This window comes from Aulonocara stuartgranti (genome assembly GCF_965226115.1).
Source record: "Aulonocara stuartgranti genome assembly, chromosome: 1".
NCBI lineage: Eukaryota > Metazoa > Chordata > Actinopteri > Cichliformes > Cichlidae > Aulonocara > Aulonocara stuartgranti.
In genome coordinates this window covers 17,770,983-17,795,136 of record NC_138939.1, presented here as the reverse complement: position 1 = coordinate 17,795,136, position 24,154 = coordinate 17,770,983, and the positions used below count along the sequence as shown (strand labels likewise).

The 24,154-nt window shown below is 44.9% G+C and overlaps 1 protein-coding gene across 2 annotated transcripts in view; it reads right to left on the bottom strand.

Moving 5' to 3' along the window:
- dbndd1 (dysbindin domain containing 1) overlaps positions 1-24,154 on the bottom strand; it is a 31,298-nt gene that overhangs the window by 2,003 nt on the left and 5,141 nt on the right. For both annotated transcript variants that reach the window (XM_082541991.1, XM_082541992.1), the window contains exons 3-4: positions 23,196-23,339; positions 19,097-19,234 (exon numbers count right to left, since the gene is read on the bottom strand). In XM_082541991.1, the coding sequence (XP_082398117.1) occupies positions 19,097-19,234; positions 23,196-23,339 (282 nt within the window). The remainder of the gene's footprint in view (positions 1-19,096; positions 19,235-23,195; positions 23,340-24,154) is intronic.

Here is a 24,154-nt window from a genome sequence, read left to right as displayed (position 1 = left end):
TTAGTATTAGCCATACGAAGATGTTTCCATTTCACACCATTTGGTGGCGATGTTGCCCCTACTAGGAAGATAACAAAGCAGCATGGGAGACTGTTAAAGTGACAAAAAGCTGAAAACTGGCCATCTTTGATTTCATTTCATATTGATCTGACATGATTGATGGCGTTTCCACTGGGTTTTAATTAGAGGGACAGCAACCTTCTGAGCACTGGAAAGAGTTTGCTGACAAGCAGCTGATGATTGTTTGTTGTGTTCAAGTAGATCTATAAATGTTTGTCTAATAAGTCTGGTATATAAATATGTAACTGTGTAATACATGCACAGTAAATCTGATCTGCATTCCTTGTGTGCTTTGCTCAGAAGAAGCGGATGAAGATGAATACAGGAAAAAGCTGAAAGATACACAGAGAATAATGCAGAACAACGCTTCTTAAACACAAAATTCTCCTGCATGTGTGAAGGTACCAAGAAGGCAGCTGCAGCAAAACACTAAAATTGTACAGTTTGAGAGAATGGTTGGTTTTTTAAAGCCCTTAATGGTTTTTCGTTTGTTTGTTTTTTAAAAAACATTTAAAGGTTGAATTGCATTTAGTGAATCTTTTGACAAAACAAACAAACAAACAAAATAAAAATCACATATCAGTTTAAATTTGTATCATATTTGCTACAACAGGCATTTTATTTATTTATTTATTTTTACAATTTATTCCTTAAAATTGTATCATGCATCAGGAGGAAAATCACACCGATAATGTAAAAGTCTCAAAAACTCACAAAAACTAGTGCATCAAATGATACATTTGGCTTTAAAGGGTTAATCCTCTGCTCGCTAATTCCAGCACAGCCCAACAGAGTTTGGGAACTAGGGCAAGAATTTATCAAAGATAATGATCTGTTATGTCATTTAAAGCACATGGCCTAGAGTTCAGCTCACTGGAATCTGACTGTGCAAATTTAAGACCGTGAATCTATGAAAAGGTGTTTACAAAATGGGTTGTAACATAAAAATGATCGCTGAATGGCAACAGACAGCAAGCTGCCATTGCACTGTGTGGATTTACAGGTAATACGTTTCACATCTCAACCTGTGACTCACTGCAAATTTTGTGTCTTTGAGAGCAGAGGGGAAACGCCTCCTTTGACATGATTGATCTGGGTGTGGCATGCATAATTGGGATCATCTGCACTGCAGCACATGAACATATCCTGGGGCCCTCTTGGTGTGTGGGGGGTGGGGTCCTATTATCACTCACAGTTTCTACAAAGGATCTGGCAATGACATGATCCCTAACTTCCATTCCACAAAATATTTAACCCACAGCTTTTAATACCATAATATGCAACAAAAATAATACAAATAGACACAATGTTTAATGATTTAATGTGCAGTAAAAGAATGATGGGAGGCCACAGCTATGCCTGTTGTTGTTTTCCAGAGATATGGGTAAACTTTATGCCTCATCAAGCTCAATTGAAAGAACAAAGAGCAAACCTGCTGGACATCAGGCTTTTGTTCATTGTCTCTGGCGCTGCTCTAGAACGTGACGCTTGATGAAACAGTAACTATGAAGCTGCTCAGCTGATCGTGTTTGGCAACATTCAAACTGAATGCTTAAAAGAACACACACGATAGATTGAAGTGAAAGAAAGCAGCTTTTGAATGTTGAAAAGGTAAACATACAAAGAAGACAGCAGAGAGAAGAAAACAAACATGCTGCAGACATACAATAGTCATATGAAAGAGGAGTTACACAGAACATGATAAGTGTTTAAATGCCTTTTGAAGGACCAGGCCTTGTTTCCAGCAGGGGGAAGTGAATTATTCAAGAACCTACATTTAGCTTGAACTCGGTCACCCATCTTTTGCTCCTCTCCTCTACTTTGCTTCCTTTAACTGCTTCCTTAGCTCCTACTTGCGCTCAGTAGTTTCCCATGGAGGCTTATGCTCAGGCAACATAGCTCAGTGCTACCTGACCCACATTTGCAATGCAAACTTCACCAGTAAAATAATTAAATCTAAGTCTCAATCTGAGGTCACCAATGGCTTTATGGGGAAAACTTGGTCCACGTTTGCTCAGTCTCACAGCCTTTAGCGTGTTTTGTTTTGCCATATGTAACTGCATGCTTTCAGCAGGATTGTTAACAATTTATTAAATTATAATTTGCATAAAACTACATGGCTGAATCATGAAGTTTTTAGGGAATCCATAAACAAATACACTGGTCCTCAAACTGGATGATTCCTACTATTGTCCTATTTGATTATGTCATGTTGTTTAAATATATATCTTTGAATCATTTAATAAAGTTATTCCTTATTAGAAGCTGTACTCTATTACCTTAGAGTAATTTAACCAATTTAACATTTTAGCTCATCTTTATGTGTTGAGTTTTCATACAAACTCACAAGAATAGCAGCTTGGTGCACTGCCCTATCTGCTGAGCTGGACACAACCCAATTTTTTATGACACCTGAAATCATACAATACAAGCCTGAAACTGCACGAAACTGAAGCAGACATGGAGAGAGGCAGACAATGGGATTAGAGATAAAGATAACCTAGAGCACAGAAGAGAGGAGGACTGTGTGAAAGATTAAAAGAAACATTGCTACAACACACTGCACAGAATGAAACAGTTTATTTTGGAAAGGTTAAAATCTTCAGACAAGTAGCGCCTACATTCTCAGACAGCTGAGCTATTTTTATTCATGATGATTATACAACTAAAAGGACACAAGTGAATGAGATGATTAGTTTAAAAATCATTTATTGTGTGCTAACATTTAATCATTGCTGGGATTCCTAATTGTTTGTATCATTAACAGCAAGATGCTGAGTGGCAGCCATAACAGCTGGTTGGATTCTCTAAATACTAAGGTGCTTTACTGCTTCCTTTATTGCCTCACCCATAGGACACACTAGACCAGGGGTGGGCAATCTCAGTCCACGAGGGCCGGTGTCCCTGCAGGTTTTAGATGTGTCCTTGAACCAACACAGCTGATTTAAATGGCTAATTTAGCTCCTCAACATGTCCTGAAGTTCTCCAGAGGCCTGGTAACGAACTAATCATGTGATTCAGGTGTGTTGACCCAAGGTGAGATCTAAAACCTGCAGGACACCGGCCCTCATGGACTGAGATTGCCCACCCCTGCACTGGATGGTTCATAAAAATGACCAATAAACTGACTTGCTGATATATTTTGAACCTTCTACAAGAGGCTGTTGCACCTGGTAAAACCCATTAAAATATGAACTATGAACATCAAACTGCTGTAAAAATATGTAGATTTACATAGATTTACATAAAATCTCTAAATCAAGATTATGAGATAAATTAATTGATCAAAGTATGTTCTATGGCTGTGGTTCCTTTACTAATGTCTATTATTGGTATTGCTCGCCTTTAAGGTTTCCAATAAGTAAAATTTGACAGGGATAGGCTCCAATTGGATAAATGATGGATGAAGGAAATTTTTCCTTCAGAGACTGAAGAAGGGATCTTAAAGGTTAAAATTCCCACTTTTCTAATTAAGTGATATTTTTTTACCAAAGGTTCTCATTTATATGACTTGTATGAAGCAAGTCTCAGAGGATGCTGGGGCGAATTTAGCTGTTGTTTTGGTGTTAAGGAATCTAGCATGAGTGCGGTTAAATTCTCTTTCACATCTTTCCCTGATGTCATACAATCTTCCATCAAGGTCAAGGAAAAGCGTTTAGAAAAAGGAACTCATTTTTAGATGCCATGACACAATCTTAATGAGCAACAGCTGACAAGTTGCTTGGCTGCTTGTTCTCCTGCCTTTGCACTTTCGTCCTGCAAGCAGCTGTGGCCTTTTACTAACAAGAGGAAAGTTAGTTAGATAGTTCTGAAGAGGACAGCTACAGTGGGGCAAAAAAGTATTTAGTCAGCCACCGATTGTGCAAGTTCCCCCACCTAAAATGATGACAGAGGTCAGTAATTTGCACCAGAGGTACACTTCAACTGTGAGAGACAGAATGTGAAAAAAAAATCCATGAATTCACATGGTAGGATTTGTAAAGAATTTATTCGTAAATTAGGGTGGAAAATAAGTATTTGGTCACCTCAAACAAGGAAAATCTCTGGCTCTCACAGACCTGTAACGTCTTCTGTAAGAAGCTTTTCTGTCCCCCACTCGTTACCTGTATGAATGGCACCTGTTTGAACTCATCATCTGTATAAAAGACACCTGTCCACAGCCTCAAACAGTCAGACTCCAAACTCCGCCATGGCCAAGACCAAAGAGCTTTCGAAGGACACCAGGAAAAGTATTGTAGACCTGCACCAGACTGGGAAGAGTGAATCTACAATAGGCAAGCAGCTTGGTGTGAAAAAATCAACTGTGGGAGCAATCATCAGAAAATGGAAGACATACAAGACCACTGATAATCTCCCTCGATCTGGGGCTCCACGCAAGATCTCATCCCGTGGGGTCAAAATGATCATGAGAACGGTGAGCAAAGATCCCAGAACCACACGGGGGGACCTGGTGAATGACCTGCAGAGAGCTGGGACCAAAGTAACAAAGGTCACCATCAGTAACACACTACAACGGCAGGGAATCAATTCCCGCAGTGCCAGACGTGTTCCGCTGCTGAAGCCAGTGCATGTCCAGGCCCGTCTGAAGTTTGCCAGAGAGCACATGGATGATACAGCAGAGGATTGGGAGAATGTCATGTGGTCAGATGAAACCAAAGTAGAACTTTCTGGTATAAACTCAACTCGTCGTGTTTGGAGGAAGAAGAATACTGAGTTGCATCCCAAGAACACCATACCTACTGTGAAGCATGGGGGTGGAAACATCATGCTATGGGGCTGTTTTTCTGCCAAGGGGACAGGACGACTGATCCGTGTTAAGGACAGAATGAATGGGGCCATGTATCGTGAGATTTTGAGCCAAAACCTCCTTCCATCAGTGAGAACTTTGAAGATGAAACGAGGCTGGGTCTTCCAACATGACAATGATCCAAAACACACCGCCCGGGCAACAAAGGAGTGGCTCCGTAAGAAGCATTTGAAAGTCCTGGAGTGGCCTAGCCAGTCTCCAGACCTCAACCCCATAGAAAATCTGTGGCGGGAGTTGAAAGTCCGTGTTGCTCGGCGACAGCCCCAAAACATCACTGCTCTCGAGAAGATCTGCATGGAGGAATGGGCCAAAATACCAGCTACTGTGTGTGCAAACCTGGTAAAGACCTATAGTAAACGTTTGACCTCTGTTATTGCCAACAAAGGTTATGTTACAAAGTATTGAGTTGTATTTTTGTTACTGACCAAATACTTATTTTCCACCCTGATTTACGAATAAATTCTTTACAAATCCTTCCATGTGGATTCATGGATTTTTTTTTCACATTCTGTCTCTCACAGTTGAAGTGTACCTCTGGTGCAAATTACTGACCTCTGTCATCATTTTAGGTGGGGGAACTTGCACAATCGGTGGCTGACTAAATACTTTTTTGCCCCACTATAAAAGGATCATCAAATGTGATACACATGTAAATTTACCATCATTTAAATTTTACCCCCCAAATTTTAAATGCTGTGAACTTTCAGTGACTATAAGGATTATGCAGGATTATCTTATATTCTTCTAACCACATGGATGTGTTCATTTATGTATCTACCCATTTGATTTGAGTCAATGAATTTGAACAGTTTTCAAGTCCTTTTAGCTGATTTTAAAGAAGTGCACAACCATTTTATGTGTAAACATTAAAATACAAGTGGGTAACCACATGTGACTATTTTCTCTAATTCTACTCCACTAACTCTCCAGGTCTTAAGATATTAAAGTCAAAAGTGTGTAGATGCAATTCTGCCCTGTCATACTTTTTCATTTGTGTTAGAGCACTATAATCAACTGATTTATAAGGACAATGTATCAAGTAGCAACATGAAGACAAAGTGACAATGCAAAAGGGTTGTTTGCATAAACCCATTGGATTATCACATCAACCTGCAGCTATGCTCAGCTCTTCGAAGCTTCATAGTTTATTTGAGGTCACTGTTTTGCTGTCCAAGAGGGACCCGCAACTTACTATTGTGCCATTGTCAGCAGCAGCAGCAGGCAGCTATTTGTAAAAATCTTCTACAATCCACTGTACTACACCCGTTCACCATTCAGCAGCAAACAGAAAACAACTGATACCATCCTAGGGCCTAGCTGAGACCTACAGCGGTACTAAATGAGAGTGATTATTAGACTTCAACAAAACTCTGAACAAACAATAAAGATCTGTAACAACTGGGTGTAAAAAATAAGATGATAATAATGTGTTTCCGTATAAAGCCTACAACCTGCTTCATCGTCAGTCAAAACATTAAAGTTAGATTCTGCTGTATAACAGCTGTGGCTGGCTGGTGGTTTTCTATTACTGTTTGGACCGGATCCAGATGTCCCCTGGAGTTTCTCCCTATGTGTGGAAGGCTGCTGTTTACCTCAGCTGTCAATGTAGCTGAGAAGTGTCCACCTTTATTTGTTCTGGAAGATGCTGTAAAACCATGTGAAAGGAGTCTGATATGCTCACTTCTGACCAATGACTGAGGTGAATTGTTGAGGATATGTTAAACCAGTGGTTCCCAAACTTTTTTTGCTAGGCCCCCCTTTGTTTTACAAGAAAAATGTTCGCCCCCCTGCACAAACACATCCTCCAACCACACACACCCATATTTTGTTTCCAAACTCGATTGCGGTTTATTTCACACCTCAAACATTTAGTAAATAATTAAGCAAATACAAGTAAACTGCAATAAATTACAGGTAGTAATAAAATCCACTACTAACTCTTTTATGCTATAGCCACACCTACACGGGTATTTTTGAAAACGCAGCTGTTTCGTCCACATGTAAACGGCGTTTCGAATCACCGAAAACTGCGATTTTTTAAAACTCCTTACGTGTGGACGAGGAATACAGAATTCGTCATGCAACGTCAATGGCATGTGCCTTTTTTCACGTCAGGCTGTGTGCCACGTTATTGTTTACATGAGATGAATTACAGAATGGCAGATAGAGACAAAATACTGCTAATCTTACTATCTTCAGGTTTTACATGCTTACATATACACACGCAGTTACTGTCCCTCCATTTAGAAAGGCAGAGGCATCACGGTGTAATTATTTTACATGTAGTTGTTTCAACATTGCCATCAATACATTTGTCTCTCTGTGCAAAATGGGTTCAAAAACATAAACAACAGTGGGATACCGAGAGCCCAGCGCTGCTCCCGACGCAGGGAAAACCAATTCTGCAGGGGAGACCTACCTTGGCACTTATGCAGGTGAAGCCAAAGGGAAGATATGCTTCACCATATTTTCTAGTCTTTGGCATCGGAAGGAAGTTGGTTTGGAAACATATTTGGAGATACTTCATCTCCTGCTTTGCGTTTGTGTGGGAGCCCCATCAAAAACCTGTCCACTATGCTAGCAGTGCCCAAGTACTCTTTTTTTGTTTTGTTTTGTTTTCCATACCGTGCCCCCCCTGCAATGGCTCTGCGCCCCACACTTTGGGAACCTCTGTGTTAAACTAAGCGGTACTGTTTTTGCCACTGTTATCGACTTAGCCTATGTTAGCTGCTGCTTGCTGGCATTAGTGAAACTGTCTTTGAACTAGATGTAGCATCATTTGACTCTGATGCTTAGTAAATAAACTCTCATGAGATGTACTGTAATCAAACTGTTTATCAGAGGGAAAGTGATTTTTAAGCCACCTGAAGCTAATGTTACCTAGCTTAATGTTAGCTTATAACCAACTGTTGTTGCTGTTTAGTCAGCTCTTGTCAGCTGTCCCAAGAAGGGAAGGTCACATGTGTAAGCTGCTGCCAATTAGTAACTGTGACAACATCAAGAATAAATAAATCCAAAATAAATTTATGGACATTTTCATGTGTTAGAGTCTTGACTACAGTGCAGGAGAAAAGGCTTGAGGTGGGAAGAAAGAGAACATTTTATTAAGAAGCTGGTAAAAAGCTCACTCCTTCTCAGTTTGGACCTCTTCTTTAAGAATAAAACATAGCTCTGTTTTAGTAACCACTCTAATGTTAAGCTTAAGTGTACATGGGAAGGAGAACTAGGAATTCGAATACATGAGGAGTCTTGGGAACAGGCTATAGCGAGGGTATGATCTTCCACCTCCTGTGCTCGTCTTGGACTTATTCAATTTAAAGTCATACACAGGGTGCATTTCTCTAAGTCTAGACTTTCTGAATTGTATCCAGAAGTGGAAAATAAATGCCATGGTTCTCCTTGTCACCTTAGCCACATGTTTTTTCTGTGTCCTGAGCTACAAGGTTTCTGGACAGGGTATTTTGCTATTATGTCAACTGTTCTTGGGGTAACTCTTCATCCTTGTCCTCTGATTGCTGTATTTGGGATTCCTGTTCGCTCACTTACACTTGATTCCACACAAAAGGATATATATATATATATAAACACCCAGCACGCCCCTGCGGGCGGTTTATCCTTCAAGCTCGGGTCCTCTACCAGAGGCCTGGGAGCTTGAGGGTCCTGCGCAGTATCTTAGCTGTTCCCAGGACTGCGCTCTTCTGGACAGAGATCTCCGATGTTATTCCCGGGATCTGCTGGAGCCACTCGCCTAGCTTGGGAGTCACCGCACCTAGTGCTCCGATTACCACGGGGACCACCGTTACCTTCACCCTCCACATCCTCTCGAGCTCTTCTCTGAGCCCTTGGTATTTCTCCAGCTTCTCGTGTTCCTTCTTCCTGATATTGCTGTCATTCGGAACCGCTACATCGATCACTACAGCCGTCTTCTTCTGTTTGTCTACCACCACTATGTCCGGTTGGTTAGCCACCACCATTTTGTCCGTCTGTATCTGGAAGTCCCACAGGATCTTAGCTCGGTCATTCTCCACCACCCTTGGGGGCATCTCCCATTTTGACCTCGGGACTTCCAGGTTATACTCGGCACAGATGTTCCTGTACACTATGCCGGCCACTTGGTTATGGCGTTCCATGTATGCCTTGCCTGCTAGCATCTTGCACCCTGCTGTTATGTGCTGGATTGTCTCTGGGGCATCTTTACACAGCCTGCACCTGGGGTCTTGCCTGGTGTGATAGACCCCAGCCTCTATGGATCTTGTGCTCAGAGCTTGTTCTTGTGCTGCCATGATTAGTGCCTCTGTGCTGTCTTTCAGTCCAGCTTTGTCCAGCCACTGGTAGGATTTCTGGATATCAGCCACCTCCTCTATCTGCCGGTGGTACATACCGTGCAGGGGCCTGTCCTTCCATGATGGTTCCTCGTCTCCCTCCTCTTTCTTGGGTTTCTGCTGCCTGAGGTATTCACTGAGCACTCGGTCAGTTGGGGCCATCTTCCCAATGTATTCTTGGATGTTCGTTGTCTCATCCTGGACTGTGGTGCTGACACTCACCAGTCCCCGGCCCCCTTCCTTCCGCTTAGCGTACAGCCTCAGGGTGCTGGACTTGGGGTGAAACCCTCCATGCATGGTAAGGAGCTTTCTTGTCTTTATGTCAGTGGCTTCTATCTCCTCCTTTGGCCAGCCTATTACCCCAGCAGGGTACCTGATCACGGGTAGGGCGTACGTGTTGATGGCCCGGATCTTGTTCTTACCATTCAGCTGACTCCTCAGGACTTGCCTGACCCTCTGCAGGTACTTGGTGGTTGCAGCTTTTCTAGCGGCCTCTTCATGGTTCCCATTCGCCTGCGGGATCCCCATGTACTTGTAACTGTCCTCTATGTCTGCAATGTTGCCTTCTGGTAGTTCAATCCCCTCAGTTCTGACTACCTTCCCTCTCTTTGTTACCATCCGGCTACACTTCTCCAGTCCGAACGACATTCCAATGTCATTGCTGTATAGCCTGGTAGTGTGGATCAGTGAATCGATGTCTCGTTCACTCTTGGCATACAGCTTGATGTCATCCATGTACAGGAGGTGGCTGACAACTGCTCCGTTCCGTAGTCGGTATCCGTAGCCAGTCTTGTTAATGATCTCACTGAGGGGGTTCAGGCCTATGCAGAACAGCAGTGGGGACAGAGCATCTCCTTGGTAGATCCCGCACTTGATGGTGACTTGTGCTATGGGCTTGGAGTTGGCCTCTAGTGTTGTACGCCACATCCCCATTGAGTTCCTGATGAAGGCTCTTAGGGTCCCATTGATCTTGTACAATTCTAGGCATTCCAGTATCCAGCTGTGGGGCATTGAGTCATAGGCCTTCTTGTAATCAATCCAGGCAGTGCACAGGTTGGTCAGTCTGGTCTTGCAGTCTCGGCTGACTGTTCTGTCTACCAGTAGCTGGTGTTTTGCGCCTCTGGTATTCTTGCCAATTCCTTTCTGTGTCCCGCTCATGTATTGACCCATGTGCCTGTTCATCTTAGCCGATATGATGCCTGACAGGAGCTTCCATGTAGTACTGAGGCAGGTTATTGGTCGGTAGTTGGAGGGGACCGGTCCCTTCTTGGGGTCCTTGGGGATCAGGACCGTCCGACCTTCGGTTAGCCATTCCGGGTGTCTCTCGTTAACTAGCAGCTGGTTCATTTGTGCTGCCAGACGCTCGTGGAGTGCAGTCAGCTTCTTCAGCCAGTAGGCGTGAACCATGTCGGGCCCTGGTGCTGTCCAACTCTTCATACTGGAGACCCTTTCTTGGATATCTGCCACTGTGATGGTTACTGGACCCTGTTCAGGGAGGTCGCTGTGGTCTGCCCTCAGATCCTCTAGCCACTGAGCATTGCCGTTATGGGTTGCATCCTTCTCCCATATGCTCTTCCAGTATTGCTCCGTCTCCAGCCTTGGTGGTGCTGTTCTCTTATTGTTCCCTTGCCACTGAGAGTACACCTTTGCTGGTTCTGTGGAGAACAGCTGGTTTATTCTCCTGCCTTCTATCTCTCTGGTGTACCTCCTCAAGCGGCTGGCCAAGGCTGTGAGTCTTTGCTTGGCAGTTTCCAAGGCCTCAGGTATGGACAGCTTGCTGTATTTCTTAGGCACCTTATTTGTCTTACCTTTCTGCAACTCCGTTAGTTGGCTAACCTCCCTCCGTGCTACTTTGATCTTGCCCTCTAGCCTCCTTCTCCATGGAGGGTACTGCCCCTTGTCGCTGTTCAACTTGTAGCCAAGCATCTCACTGATCACTGCTGCCGTATTGTAGATCAGCTTGTTAGTGTCGGTAATCGTGGTTGTAGGTATTGCCCGTAGTGCTGCATTAACATCATCTAGCAGACCTTCTGAGGGTACTTCACGTAATCTTGGTAACCGGCTACGGGGGATCCAGGTTTCAAGCTTGGCCATGATCCTATTTTTCAGGTCAGTTCCTCTCACACTCAACGATCCTTCTCCTATCGCACTTGGGGCTATGTACCCAATCTCGGGTGGGGGTGATGATATCGCCCCCCTGACCTGGCGTCCTGACTCCTCCTTGCCGTAGCATTTGTGTTGTACCTCGTCAATCTCTAGCTGTGAGAGCAGTCCCTTCTTTCGAATGTTGGAACACTGAGCTACTAGTTGTTTCGCCGTCATTGTGGATGTTGGGTATCGAAGAATCCATAGGTCCCTCATCCTATTCATGTAGCCCCTTCCGCCGGGGTTACTTGTGTAGTAGCATTCCAACAACGCCCTGTTTTCGTCTCTTGCCCACCGATGCCCACCGATGCCTTCCAGTTATATATATATATATATATATATATATATATATATATATATATAAAGTTTATTTACTTAGGAAAATGAAGAAAGGTTGATTGTATTTCGGTAACTGCAAGTACTGTTGTTTTCTTTTTTCAATAAAAATATTTTCAAAAAAAAAAAAAAACATAGCTCTGGTCCTTCACATCTTGACTCTGAAAGGTGCTGAAGGCATTAAATATCCTTCCACAGCACACCAAAATCTATGGCTTCTTTTCTCTGGCTTTGTTGTACTACGTATGTGGCCGGCCTCTTGCCACATACATTAAACTCCACTGGGAGATCTCCTTCCTGGCCATTGTATTCAAACATGGCAACTTCAACAAACTGCAAACCCAAACCTATGTATTTTTAATAGATTAACTATAAGTTTAAGATGGTGCATCAGTTTTTTTTGGATGATGCAATTACACAATATTATATGCATATTTATTATTACAGCATCCTCTTTTTTTCTATTAAAAGCCTAAATAAATTACTGAAATTACTAAATTATTAAATTTTTTCCATCTAGCTGAGTTGCTACAGTGAACCATGAGAATACAGTTATCAGCATACCATTACATACAGCACATAAAACAGAGTGGATTTACTAAAAACAAAGGAAAAAGTCTATTTTTGGACATAAGATGTCCCTGCAGTAACCACTGTATCTCAAATTTAAATAAATGACTACAGAGCTGGAGGCAGCAGTATATAGCACAGATCCCACTGGGGCTATAACTCACACTTAACACACTGTGTCATGATATAGAACAGTAGCAATAAACAGAAAATAAAAATGAAAGAGGTTAATGCTGTTACTGTAGGTGCCTATAAGAGTGTACATGTCATATCATCACCAGCACTGCTGTGTTACGGTGGATTCAAACAGGGTCAGCACTTTATGCTAATATGTGTTCAACCTTCTTTTAGGTACTCTTGGACAAACAAAGAATGAACGCCCCACTGTCCATGGAACGAAAATAGACTGCTAATGTTTATATCAGACTTTTAAATCTTAAGCTGACAAAAACCTATAGTGCATGTTGAGACGCTCAGAGGACAAAGTTGACTTTGCATGTGCAGCACGCTGCTACCTATGGTGTTTTTTTGTTTGGTTTTTGCACAACAGCTTTTTTGCACCTGCTGCTATGACAGCGAACCGTCTCACCTCTTTAATACGCACAAACCCCATGTGCTGTATTTGACTAATTTGGCTGATGTGGGGTTGAAGTGATGCAGCTCCAGCCCTTAATCACTATAATCAATATGAAATTCTTTCCTCTCACTGTTAGGCGACGTAAAAATGGAAATTAACCAAGTTAAACTGCCCCTTTTACTTAACCACTGTGACACTGTGAAATATGTTTTTAATGAGTCTGTGAAGGAGTCACATGATATTTCAAATCGTTACAGCTCAGCAGGCTGTTTTAGGACCCTGCTGAGCCATAATGATTTGAATCTGTCTCTTGCACACACACGGTCGTGTTTCCATTACTTCAGAGGACTTTTGTCATGGTCCTGGGCCATGTTGGCCCAGTGTTCTTAGTTTCCTCGTATGTTTATGTTTTATTCCATGCTTCCCCTGCCCATTATGTCTAAGTTCTCCCCGTGCTCTCTCTTCCCCCTGTGTGCCCTCTATGTATTTATGAGCCCTCGTCCCCTTTCGTGTTTATTCCATGTCTCCCCTGCCTGTTACGTTGGTGTTCTACTCGTGCTCTCTCTCCTCCTGTACTTCCTGTTTCACCTCTCCCGTCAGTGTTCAGTTCACCCCGCCCTGTCTCGTCATGATTATCAGTGTCACCTGTGTTCCCCGTGTGTTCCCACTTCCCTCGTTAACCCTCTGTGTATTTCTGTCTGCGTCTCCCTCTGTTCAGTGTGACGTCGTCCCTCATGTTGTGTGGATCTCCCTGTGTCTCTGCGTATGTTAGTTTTTCCCCAGTCTAGTTTTGTATCGCCTATCATCTTCTGTTACGCAATAAAGCTGCCTTTTGAGTTTATTCCCTCGTGCCTGTGAGTCCTGCATTTTGGGTCCTACTCCTGCCTGCCGCACAGCGTTCCATGACAGTACGACGTCACCAGTAATGGATCCAGCGGACTCACCGTGGAAGCGCAGCTCCCGTTTTGACGGGACTCGGCTAGTGCTTGGAGGGCCTCCGTGCTGCCGCTCCTCACTAGCTGCTTACCCTTCGGTCCACTCACCTGCTTCCTCTCCGCGGACGCCCAGGTCTCGCAGAAAACGCTCCAGCCGGTCCCGGGAGGATTACTACGAGCCTGCAAGCAATCAGCTCACGCCTGCACAAGCCTTTTACAAGATGTTAGGGATTATTATCGTGCCACCTGACTCACCCAGCATTTCCACATCACAGCAGGAGCAGCCACAGCAGAGTCCTCCCTCGTCACATTCCGCCAGCGCCGCTCCCTCTCCAACAGGGAGGCAGCGAACACGCAGCCAGCACTCACAGCTCCAGCAGGAGCCTGGGATTCAGCTCAAACAACCGCCTAGGGTGAGTGACAGAGTCTCCCTTCATTCGCCTTTTTTGTCAAGGGATAGACAGACTGTTTCCCCCAAAGCTGCGAACGCCAGCTACATGAACACTACAGCTCATGTTTCTCCGGTTCGGGAAAATAAAAGTTTTCGTTTTCCCATTGGTTCAGAAGACTGTGCGCCTGATGTTTTTTCAGATCCAGGAGTTAAGACTGTTCCGTCTGGATCTGTTTATTCTGGAGCTATGTTTATTCAGTCAGCTGCCCATCCGCTTTCAGCTCAGTCTCCAGTGTCCCCTGCTCGGCAGCCACCTGTAGCTCAGTCTCCAGTGTCCCCTGCTCGGCAGCCACCTGTAGCTCAGTCTCCAGTGTCACCTGCTCGGAAGCCGCCTGTAGCCCAGTCACCAACTCCACCACCACCACTTTCGCCTCAAGCTCAGTTAGCCGCCCGGCCTCAAGCTCAGTTAGCCGCCCGGCCTCAAGCTCAGTTAGCCGCCCGGCCTCAAGCTCAGTTAGCCGCCCGGCCTCAAGCTCAGTTAGCCGCCCGGCCTCAAGCTCAGTTAGCCGCCCGGCCTCAAGCTCAGTTAGCCGCCCGGCCTCAAGCTCAGTTAGCCGCCCGGCCTCAAGCTCAGTCGCCACCTCCACCACATTCAGCCTCGCTTCCCATAGCACAGTCACATCCACAGCCTGACTTACTACAAACCTTATTTCAATCCTTAGCCCAGTCAATAGCTCAGTTGGTAGAAGAATCATCAGCCTTATCGACAGCTCAGTTAGCTCCCTCGCAGCCACCCTCAGTGCAGTCTCCAGTGTCCCCAGTGCAGTCTCCAGTGTCCCCAGTGCAGTCCCCAGTGCAGTCTCCTTTAGCACAGTCACCCACTCAACCACCAGCACCACAACCATCACTACCTCTAGTTCATTCCCCTGTGAAGTCATTAACTCCACCACCTACTCCACTCTCACCACCACCGTTACTACAGACATCAGTTCAGTCCCCTGTGCAGTCATTTACTTCTCCACCGTTAGCAGCTCAGGTCCCCGTGTGTCCAGCAGCTCAGGTCCCCGTGTGTCCAGCAGCTCAGGTCCCCGTGTGTCCAGCAGCTCAGGTCCCCGTGTGTCCAGCAGCTCAGCTCGCACCTGAACCTTTGGCCCAGTTCCCCGTAGCAGTGCGGTTTTCTAGCCAGCTTAACATTGAGCCCGGGGTCCCAATCCTCTCTGGCTCAACTTCAGCTCCTGCTGGAAGCTCGGATGAGCTCATCCAGGACTCCGCGGCTCCCACGCCGCCATCTACCTCGTCCGCTGGGGGTTCCAGTGAGCCCGGCCAGCACCTCCCTGTCTCCGCTGGAGGGTCCGAGAGGCCCGTTCAGCCTCCTGTCTCCGCTGGAGGGTCCGAGAGGCCCGTTCAGCCTCCTGTCTCCGCTGGAGGGTCCGAGAGGCCCGTTCAGCCTCCTGTCTCCGCTGGAGGGTCCGAGAGGCCCGTTCAGCCTCCTGTCTCCGCTGGAGGGTCCGAGAGGCCCGTTCAGCCTCCTGTCTCCGCTGGAGGGTCCGAGGGGCCCGTTCAGCCTCCTGTCTCCGCTGGAGGGTCCGAGGGGCCCGTTCAGCCTCCTGTCTCCGCTGGAGGGTCCGAGGGGCCCGTTCAGCCTCCTGTCTCCGCTGGAGGGTCCGAGGGGCCCGTTCAGCCTCCTGTCTTCGCTGGAGGGTCCGAGGGGCCCGTTCAGCCTCCTGTCTTCGCTGGAGGGTCCGAGGGGCCCGTTCAGCCTCACGTCTTCGCTGGAGGGCCCGAGGAGCCTGTCCAGCCGCCATCTGCGACCGCCTCGTCATCACCTGGCCCGGCTACATCCGCCTGTGCTTCTGCTACGCCTGGCCCGGCCTCAGCCTCTGCAACCTCGCCTGGCCCGGCCTCAGCCTCTGCAACCTCGCCTGGCCCGGCCTCAGCCTCTGCAACCTCGCCTGGCCCGGCCTCAGCCTCTGCAACCTCGCCTGGCCCGGCCTCAGCCTCTGCAACCTCGCCTGGCCCGGCCTCAGCCTCTGCAACCTCGCCTGGCCCGGCCTCCGAGTCTTCGTCTGCCGCAGCCTCCTCTTCAGAGCCTTCGTCTGCCGCAGCCTCCTCTTCAGAGCCTTCGTCTGCCGCAGCCTCCTCTTCAGAGCCTTCGTCTGCCGCAGCCTCCTCTTCAGAGCCTTCGTCTGCCGCAGCCTCCTCTTCAGAGCCCTCGTCTGGTCCAGCCTCCTCATCAGCTGCCTCGTCTGGCCCTGCGCCCACCGGGCCATGGCCGGCACGCCTGGGACTGGAGGGCCCCCTGAACTGCGCCGTCATCGCCTGAGTGGCCGCCGTCGCCTTCCGCACGGCCGGCCCCCGGACCGCCTTCGCCTGAGTGGCCGCCGTCGCCTTCCGCACGGTCGGCCCCCGGACCGCCTTCGCCTGAGTGGCCGCCGTCGCCTTCCGCACGGTCGGCCCCCGGACCAGCGCTGTCATCGTCGCCGCCGCCTCCCGCGCGGTCGGCCTCCTGAACTGCTCCGTCGTCTCCTTCACCGCCGCCGTTGCCTTGCGCACGGCCGGCCTCCTGAACTGTTTCCGCGTCGCCGCCGTTGCCTTGCGCACGGCCGGCCTCCTGAACTGTTTCCGCGTCGCCGCCGTTGCCTTGCGCACGGCCGGCCTCCTGAACTGTTTCCGCGTCGCCGCCGTTGCCTTGCGCACGGTCGGCCTCCTGAACTGTTTCCGCGTCTCCGCCGTTGCCTTCCGCACGGTCGGCCCCCTGAACTGCTCTGTGTTTGGGTTGTTTTCTTGGGCTCCGGTGTTTGCTGTGCTCTTCTTTTGTTTTCTGTTCCGAGCCCTCCGTCCTGGGCCCCCGCCGCCCGCCCTGGGTTGTTTTCTGTTTGGTTTTGTTTTTCTGTGTTTGGGCTGTCTGGAGCCAGCCCTTGAGGGGGGGGTACTGTCATGGTCCTGGGCCATGTTGGCCCAGTGTTCTTAGTTTCCTCGTATGTTTATGTTTTATTCCATGCTTCCCCTGCCCATTATGTCTAAGTTCTCCCCGTGCTCTCTCTTCCCCCTGTGTGCCCTCTATGTATTTATGAGCCCTCGTCCCCTTTCGTGTTTATTCCATGTCTCCCCTGCCTGTTACGTTGGTGTTCTACTCGTGCTCTCTCTCCTCCTGTACTTCCTGTTTCACCTCTCCCGTCAGTGTTCAGTTCACCCCGCCCTGTCTCGTCATGATTATCAGTGTCACCTGTGTTCCCCGTGTGTTCCCACTTCCCTCGTTAACCCTCTGTGTATTTCTGTCTGCGTCTCCCTCTGTTCAGTGTGACGTCGTCCCTCATGTTGTGTGGATCTCCCTGTGTCTCTGCGTATGTTAGTTTTTCCCCAGTCTAGTTTTGTATCGCCTATCATCTTCTGTTACGCAATAAAGCTGCCTTTTGAGTTTATTCCCTCGTGCCTGTGAGTCCTGCATTTTGGGTCCTACTCCTGCCTGCCGCACAGCGTTCCATGACAACTTTACATTGACTCGCATTCAGTTCCTGGAGACAAAGGCCTGTTTACTGCTTGCATTGACCTAATCTTACTCTACCCTTATACAAGGTCTTACAGTACTAACACTGATCGATTGATTTTGTTGGGGCTTGTTGATGTCAGATCAACAATGTTACTGCGTAAACAGGCGCATGTCCCCACAAAACGAGTAACACAAATACACATTCTGTCTCTCTTACGCACACCCTCCACCCCCACAAAATGATTGCTTCTTTACTTTTTACACCCACAGTCACTAATCTGGGAAATGCTTCCCTCGGCAATCAAGCTACAGGGAAAAGAGTTGCAAAAAAGTTTTGCGCCTTGCATAAATTAAAATCTGTGCATGGAGTACAAGATATCTTAAGGAGATTGCAGAATGAGGATAATCAGTTTTTGTATGTGCCGTTGTCTCAGCAAACCTTGAGGAAATATAACATATGGTGCAAAACTCTCATTTCAGGGGAATGGGGAGTGCAGAAGTACAGTCTGAGGCAAAACAGCATTTGTACAAATCCAACACACTTGAACCTTGATTTAACATGACTATCTTTACTCTTCAACACAGTCTGAACACTCCTAGGTAAGGTTTCTTGTAATTTCTCTTTGGAATCAATGTCATGCTGAAATATGAAACTGCTTCCACTCAGATCCTTTACAGATGATATTGAATATTAGATCAAAATGTGATGGTTCTTTTAACCACTGGTGGAAATGCAGTCCCAAACAATGACAGCACCTCCACCATGCTATACAGGTGGCTGTAGACACTCACTGTTGGATCTCTCACTTGACTGCTTCAGACATATTGATAACAATTTCATATTTGGATTCCTCACCCCATCAGACCTGGATTTCCAGTCCAGTTCTTGTATTATTGGCATACCTCATACCTTTCTCCCTGTTTCCCTTCCTAAAGAATGGTTTTTGGATAGTTACCATTCCACTGAGAGCATTTCTGGAAAAGCTTCATTGAATAGTAGATGGATCAGCTGTAGGGCCATGTTTCTCTCAGTCTTTGCTGGATTTCCCATCATGTTTCTTAAAGACACAACTTTCAAATAATGTTCATCTGCCTTAAATAGTTTCTTTAGGCCTGCCACTTCTTTGGCCCTCCACTTGTCTAATTCCCTAAACATTTTGAAAGGACACACCGCACATCGTGTTGAGATATGCCAACATGGTCAGGTACAACGAATGTTCTGAAAATTAGTGAAAAAGCAACTCAAAAATAAATAAATAAATTGAGAGACCTTGAGACAGGCGGCACAACTATTGCTCAAGAAAACTTTATAGAATTACAATAAAGTCTGTTTCATCAAAGGCAAATATAAATAAATGAGGGGTGACTTGTACACTCCTGTAATAGTCCTGGTTCTCTTTACTTTCATGTTTTAATGATCAGTGTTTATTGCAACATATATATCTAATCTCAGAAATCCTTACCTGCTGGGGACTCATTGTGGTTTTCCTCATCAGAGTCAGCGAAAACTTCAGCCAGCTCCTGGTCAGACATATCGGTAAGTTCAGTGAGATCCAAGAGGTCAAAGTGCACCTCTAAAGAAGAGACACTGCTCAACGGTTCTATGAAGCAGAGAAATAAAAGAGTCCTTTTAGTCTGGAGAGAAAATGGGAGATTAAAATCACTCATTTTTGCTCACAGTGCAGAAAAAAGTGTCTCTTTCAAAGAAGTAGGAGATAAACTGCATATATTTCAACAGCTCAAGTAAGGAGCTCTTGAATCTATTGTACTGATAATCAGATCGATACCTGGCTCTTGCAGTGCTATTGTAAAATCGATTTCTTTTCTGCTCCTGCATCCACTTTAATCTGTACAACTTGTACAGTGCTCTCTATTACAGAAGCATTTCACATACTGTACATTTCCTTAAATCTGTGTCTGATTTTGATGCTTCATTCAGTGAATTCCTCTCTCACCATGACGCCCCTTGTGTTGACTCAGGAGCTTACTGAAGAAATGAAACAAGAGCTCTGTAGAGATGAAAATAGCCAGATCTTCATTTTTTTTCTCTTGGGTGTGTTGCACCTGTTCTTTTCTCCACAAGCTTGTGATTCTTCAGCAGGCCATTTCGTCCGCTGCTGCACAGAACCGGGTGGTATTAATGTACACGGGGTGTGCACCCAAACGCCTGACTCAGCTTTCCAGTCAAAGTGCCTCCAAAGGTGAGATTTTAATGTAATGTATGCAAAGTCAGATTTATTCAGAGATCTAAATAATCTTTGCATAAAGTGCACCAAGAGAACATCTGCTTGTCTCAGCATTACCCAAGTTAGGAAACAATTAGATGTAATTGAGCAGGACTAATCTAACAGTATAGTGAGAAAGAGGTCTCTGGTGAGGCAGACTGACGTGTGCTTGCATTTCCTTATCAATCAGTGGGTGCTAGCCTTACATGCAAAGTCCTGACTAAAGCACATCATTGGCTGGTTGTAGCGTGACTTGTAAAAAAACGATGGGCTCCATGACAGGTTGTTATTATCCCGTGCTGTTTGCGTGCTATTTTCCAGGCAGTTTAAGGCACTGTCTCAGGCTGAAGCAGCTGAAGAAGCAGAGCCCACTCTCCTCCTGCTGCTCCTTGTCTGCTGCTATATTTCATTTAATTCATCATGGTCCTGATAGAGCACATATTGATTTTTAAAAGACTATTTATTATGCCAGGGAAGTAGCTGTGTCATTTTTAAGATATAAGAGAAACACTCAGCAGAAATCCCAAGAGGAATGAAACAGGAAGCTGTGACAAAGAGAATATAAATATAAGTAACTGAATATAGTAGACATTTGAAATATATTAAGGATTCAGCTAGCCAGCTTCCATTATCACTCCATTAACCACCACAGTACATATAATTAAAACAGCCACAGAAAGACTCAGCAGAGAGCTCTCAGAACTTCACATCCAAAGCTTGAAGGTCTCTATTTCTGCTGTCTGGGATTGGTTTTAAATAAGCACTAAAACATACAATAACTGTTTAAAAAAATCATAAAAGTTCTTTTTTTCATGTCTTTAGGTTGATTCTTGTGCATGTTTCTGAATATATATTATGTTTTCTGCAGGCAGAAAGGTGCTTGCTACAGTTATCAGTATTTTTAACTGCATTTTGGGAGGTAAAAAACTAAGGCAGTGAAACATGAAGAAAACTGTGGGGGAGGAGATGAAGAAAGATGAGGGAGAGGCAGGGCGATGGGAGAAGAGGGAGCGTTAGGTAAGGAGCTAAATCTAAAATAATAAAACGGGTATGGCGAAGAAAGAGACAAGAGGGGGAAATGAGGCATTATGTGAAACAACACAATACCTCCTTATAAGTTCTGTCATTATTTTCAGCTGATAAGGGTTATTCCCTTTCTATTGTGCTTGCTTTTAACCACCTCTCCCCCATCTCTTCTTTTTCCCTTTTCCACACCCTTTCTCCTTGAATAATTGATCAGTCGGTTTCCAGTCCCAGACAGACACGCTGAAACAACTGCCTCCAGTTCAAAAGCCAATCAGTGGCACTCTGAGAAGTCAGTGGGGAGAGGGGGAGGACAAAAAGCAAAGACTCCTGTGCATACAGCAGATGTAAGAGACGACCATTTCTTGGCCGGTGGCCCGCACATTCACATTCATTCATTTTGTCTCCTTCTTCACTAATACTATATTTTTTCATCACATGCTTGCAGTCCATGTGTGCAAAAACAAAAGTCCCCTGATTTCAATAGAACCTCGCATTTAAAAGTCTCATTTACTTCAAGACAACATGACTATTCAGTATTCTCATTTTTCCTTTTTCTTTCCTCTCTTTACAAGTATAAATGTACAGATAGGTTCAAATGGAAGAGCAAAAATAGGGAGAATGGATAAGAGGGAGGGTTTCACATTTGGGAGAAGGGATCAGAGAGTGGAATGGATGCGCCGTGCATCTTGGATCTGTATAATCCCCTTTCTTTCCTAGCCTATCAGGGCTCTGAGGTCATCAGTTCAGCCTGAGCAGATTGTAATAATGACTGAGACCAATGAAGTGAATAAGACTGACACCAGGCTAAGCTATTGAGATGTATATATTAAACAAAGAGTGTCAAAAATTTCTATCATGTATATAATGCATTCTTTTTAACGGATCTGAATGTTATTGATAAACATGGCCTAATGTTGTTTACTTATTTTCTGTTGGATTGCTTGTTAATGAATAAATGAGGTGTAAATGCTACACACATAGCAAGAAGAGTGCTTCACTAGGGGATGAAATCCAAATTAAAACACGCTGGAAACACAGGAAAAAGAGCTAAAATACCTCATCGAAACGATTCAAACGCCGGCCTCTGCAATAGCCCACACAACCAGAGTAAACCAACATTTGCCTACATTTATCTAAATATCTTTTCCTTACAGGATGTTTTAATTTGAAGGACACAAGCTGAATTAAAATCCTAATTAAAATTCCTTTGATCTTACCCACTTTCTCCTATTAAAGAAACTGATAGTATGGGCGGTTGCCATAAATGTTTTATTTCTTTCCATCCATGCAATCAGAGTGCAATTGGTTTACAGTGCGGCTTTCTTTGGCTTTGTATTTATTTGTGGATGTACTGCAGGGTTTTTTTTTCTTACCACCTTAGTTCCTGCAAACCAAATGATCTTTTCTGGGATATTAAGATGTTTGATTTTTTGAGGCTGAGCCTAAAAATAAGCCTTGCAGATGACTCAGGAGCAAACTGCAGCTCTAGGAGATTATTTGTTTCTGTGCCATTTTTGGATGACGTCGTGTTCTTTAGCACTTTAGCGTTAATGAATGACTCTCACTGATCAGAAGGGTAATCTCGTTCAAATCAGACTCTAAATGTTTTGGAAACATTTCAAACCACCAGTCTAGGTTTCACTCTCTCTCCATAGACTCTCTTGCCATAGACTATTAAGCTGAGCTGCCAGGTAGCGCGATTATGTCGTGGGTTACGTTAAATCAGAGAGACACCGAAATTGGCCTGTGGATGAGGTGTCTCCTTGAAAAAGAGTTCAGTTTGTGAAGCAGAAAAAGGCTGCCTTGTCATCCATGTAGCTCCTGTATTCGTCTCTGTGCTTTTGTGCCTTGGGAGTCTGGCACTTACAGAGAAGCCTCTGTATGAGACTGATGCACAATGGGTCTGTTCAGTCGAGGCTGTGGTGCTTTGAGAATGTTGGACCAGAATACATAAAACAGGCAGTAGTAAATCCAAAGGGATCCATATACCTGGACTTGACTAAAGAATGCTTGTATAATCCATAATTACATGTGTGAAGTATGTATTAGAGCTCCACAGATATGTTAGTATGGGATTGTTATTGTGTTATGATATCAATCCGTGACCGGCACTGATAAAATACATTTTCACAGAAGAATATCCTCTTCCATCATTACTTATTTTCTTCATTAGAGACTATTGATCAGGTATCTTGCTCAAGGCTTTTCCCATTTATAATTAGCCTGTAACACCTCTTTACTGCCAATGAATATTCATCACTATTTCATTTTGCTAAAATAACCCACTCTTTATACTATCGCTTGTACTCACGTCTCTTCTCGTTGATGTGCAGCAGGCTAGCAGTGTGCCCTGACAAGCTGCCCTCCTCCTCTGCTAATGGGTGCTGAAACAGCTCCTTGGACAGGTCACCTGAGCTGGAGGGCTTCAGCAGCTTCTGGATGTCTTTATTGGGCTCTGTCATCCGATGAAAACCCAGAAAAGGAGATTGAGCATAAAAGAGAGAATTAAAAGGAAAGCTAAGGAATTTTAAGCCTCAGGTAAATATTAGGTATGCTTTATTGTTGCTAATCAAATGCAATTTAAGGCAACACAATAATGCAGAGAAGATGTTGAGTAATGAAATGAAACAAAGTACTCAGAAATTTTCCAGAACTGAAAGAACTTATTATTTGCTCCCATGTTTGCCATGTTTAGTGATAATCCTCCTTGTATAACCACTATTATGTGTTTTCCAAATCAGACACCAGCTGGCCATTAATCCCAAGCTACCTGCGTCACCTTATAACGCTCAAGCATCTCAGCTGCTTGTCTTTTTGTTATATAATGCAAAAAGTTCTTCACAACATCTATGCAGCCTACGCATCAGTGTCAGTTTAGTGTTTAATGGTACATGTCTGTCATACACAGTTAGATGCATACATTTGTGTATAACCACATATACACCACTCTGTGTACCACCACAGTGTTATTTAAACCAAACAGTCACAATTTGATTAAAGTCAGTTTTTCAGCTTTAATTCAAGGAGTTTAACAAAAATAATTAATTGCTTAGGAAATCAGTGACTTTTATGCACAATCTTCCAAATGAAAGTAATTGGACAACTGAGTGAACTGGACAAGCAGTTTAATGAGGTCTGTTCCTTTATTATTTCATGACATATTAAGCTGATAGAATATATCAGACTGATTCCAATTGTTTTACTCGCACTTGTTAGGGTTGTTTATTGTTTTTGGGATGGCGGATTGGCCAAATCAACAATCTGCTACAT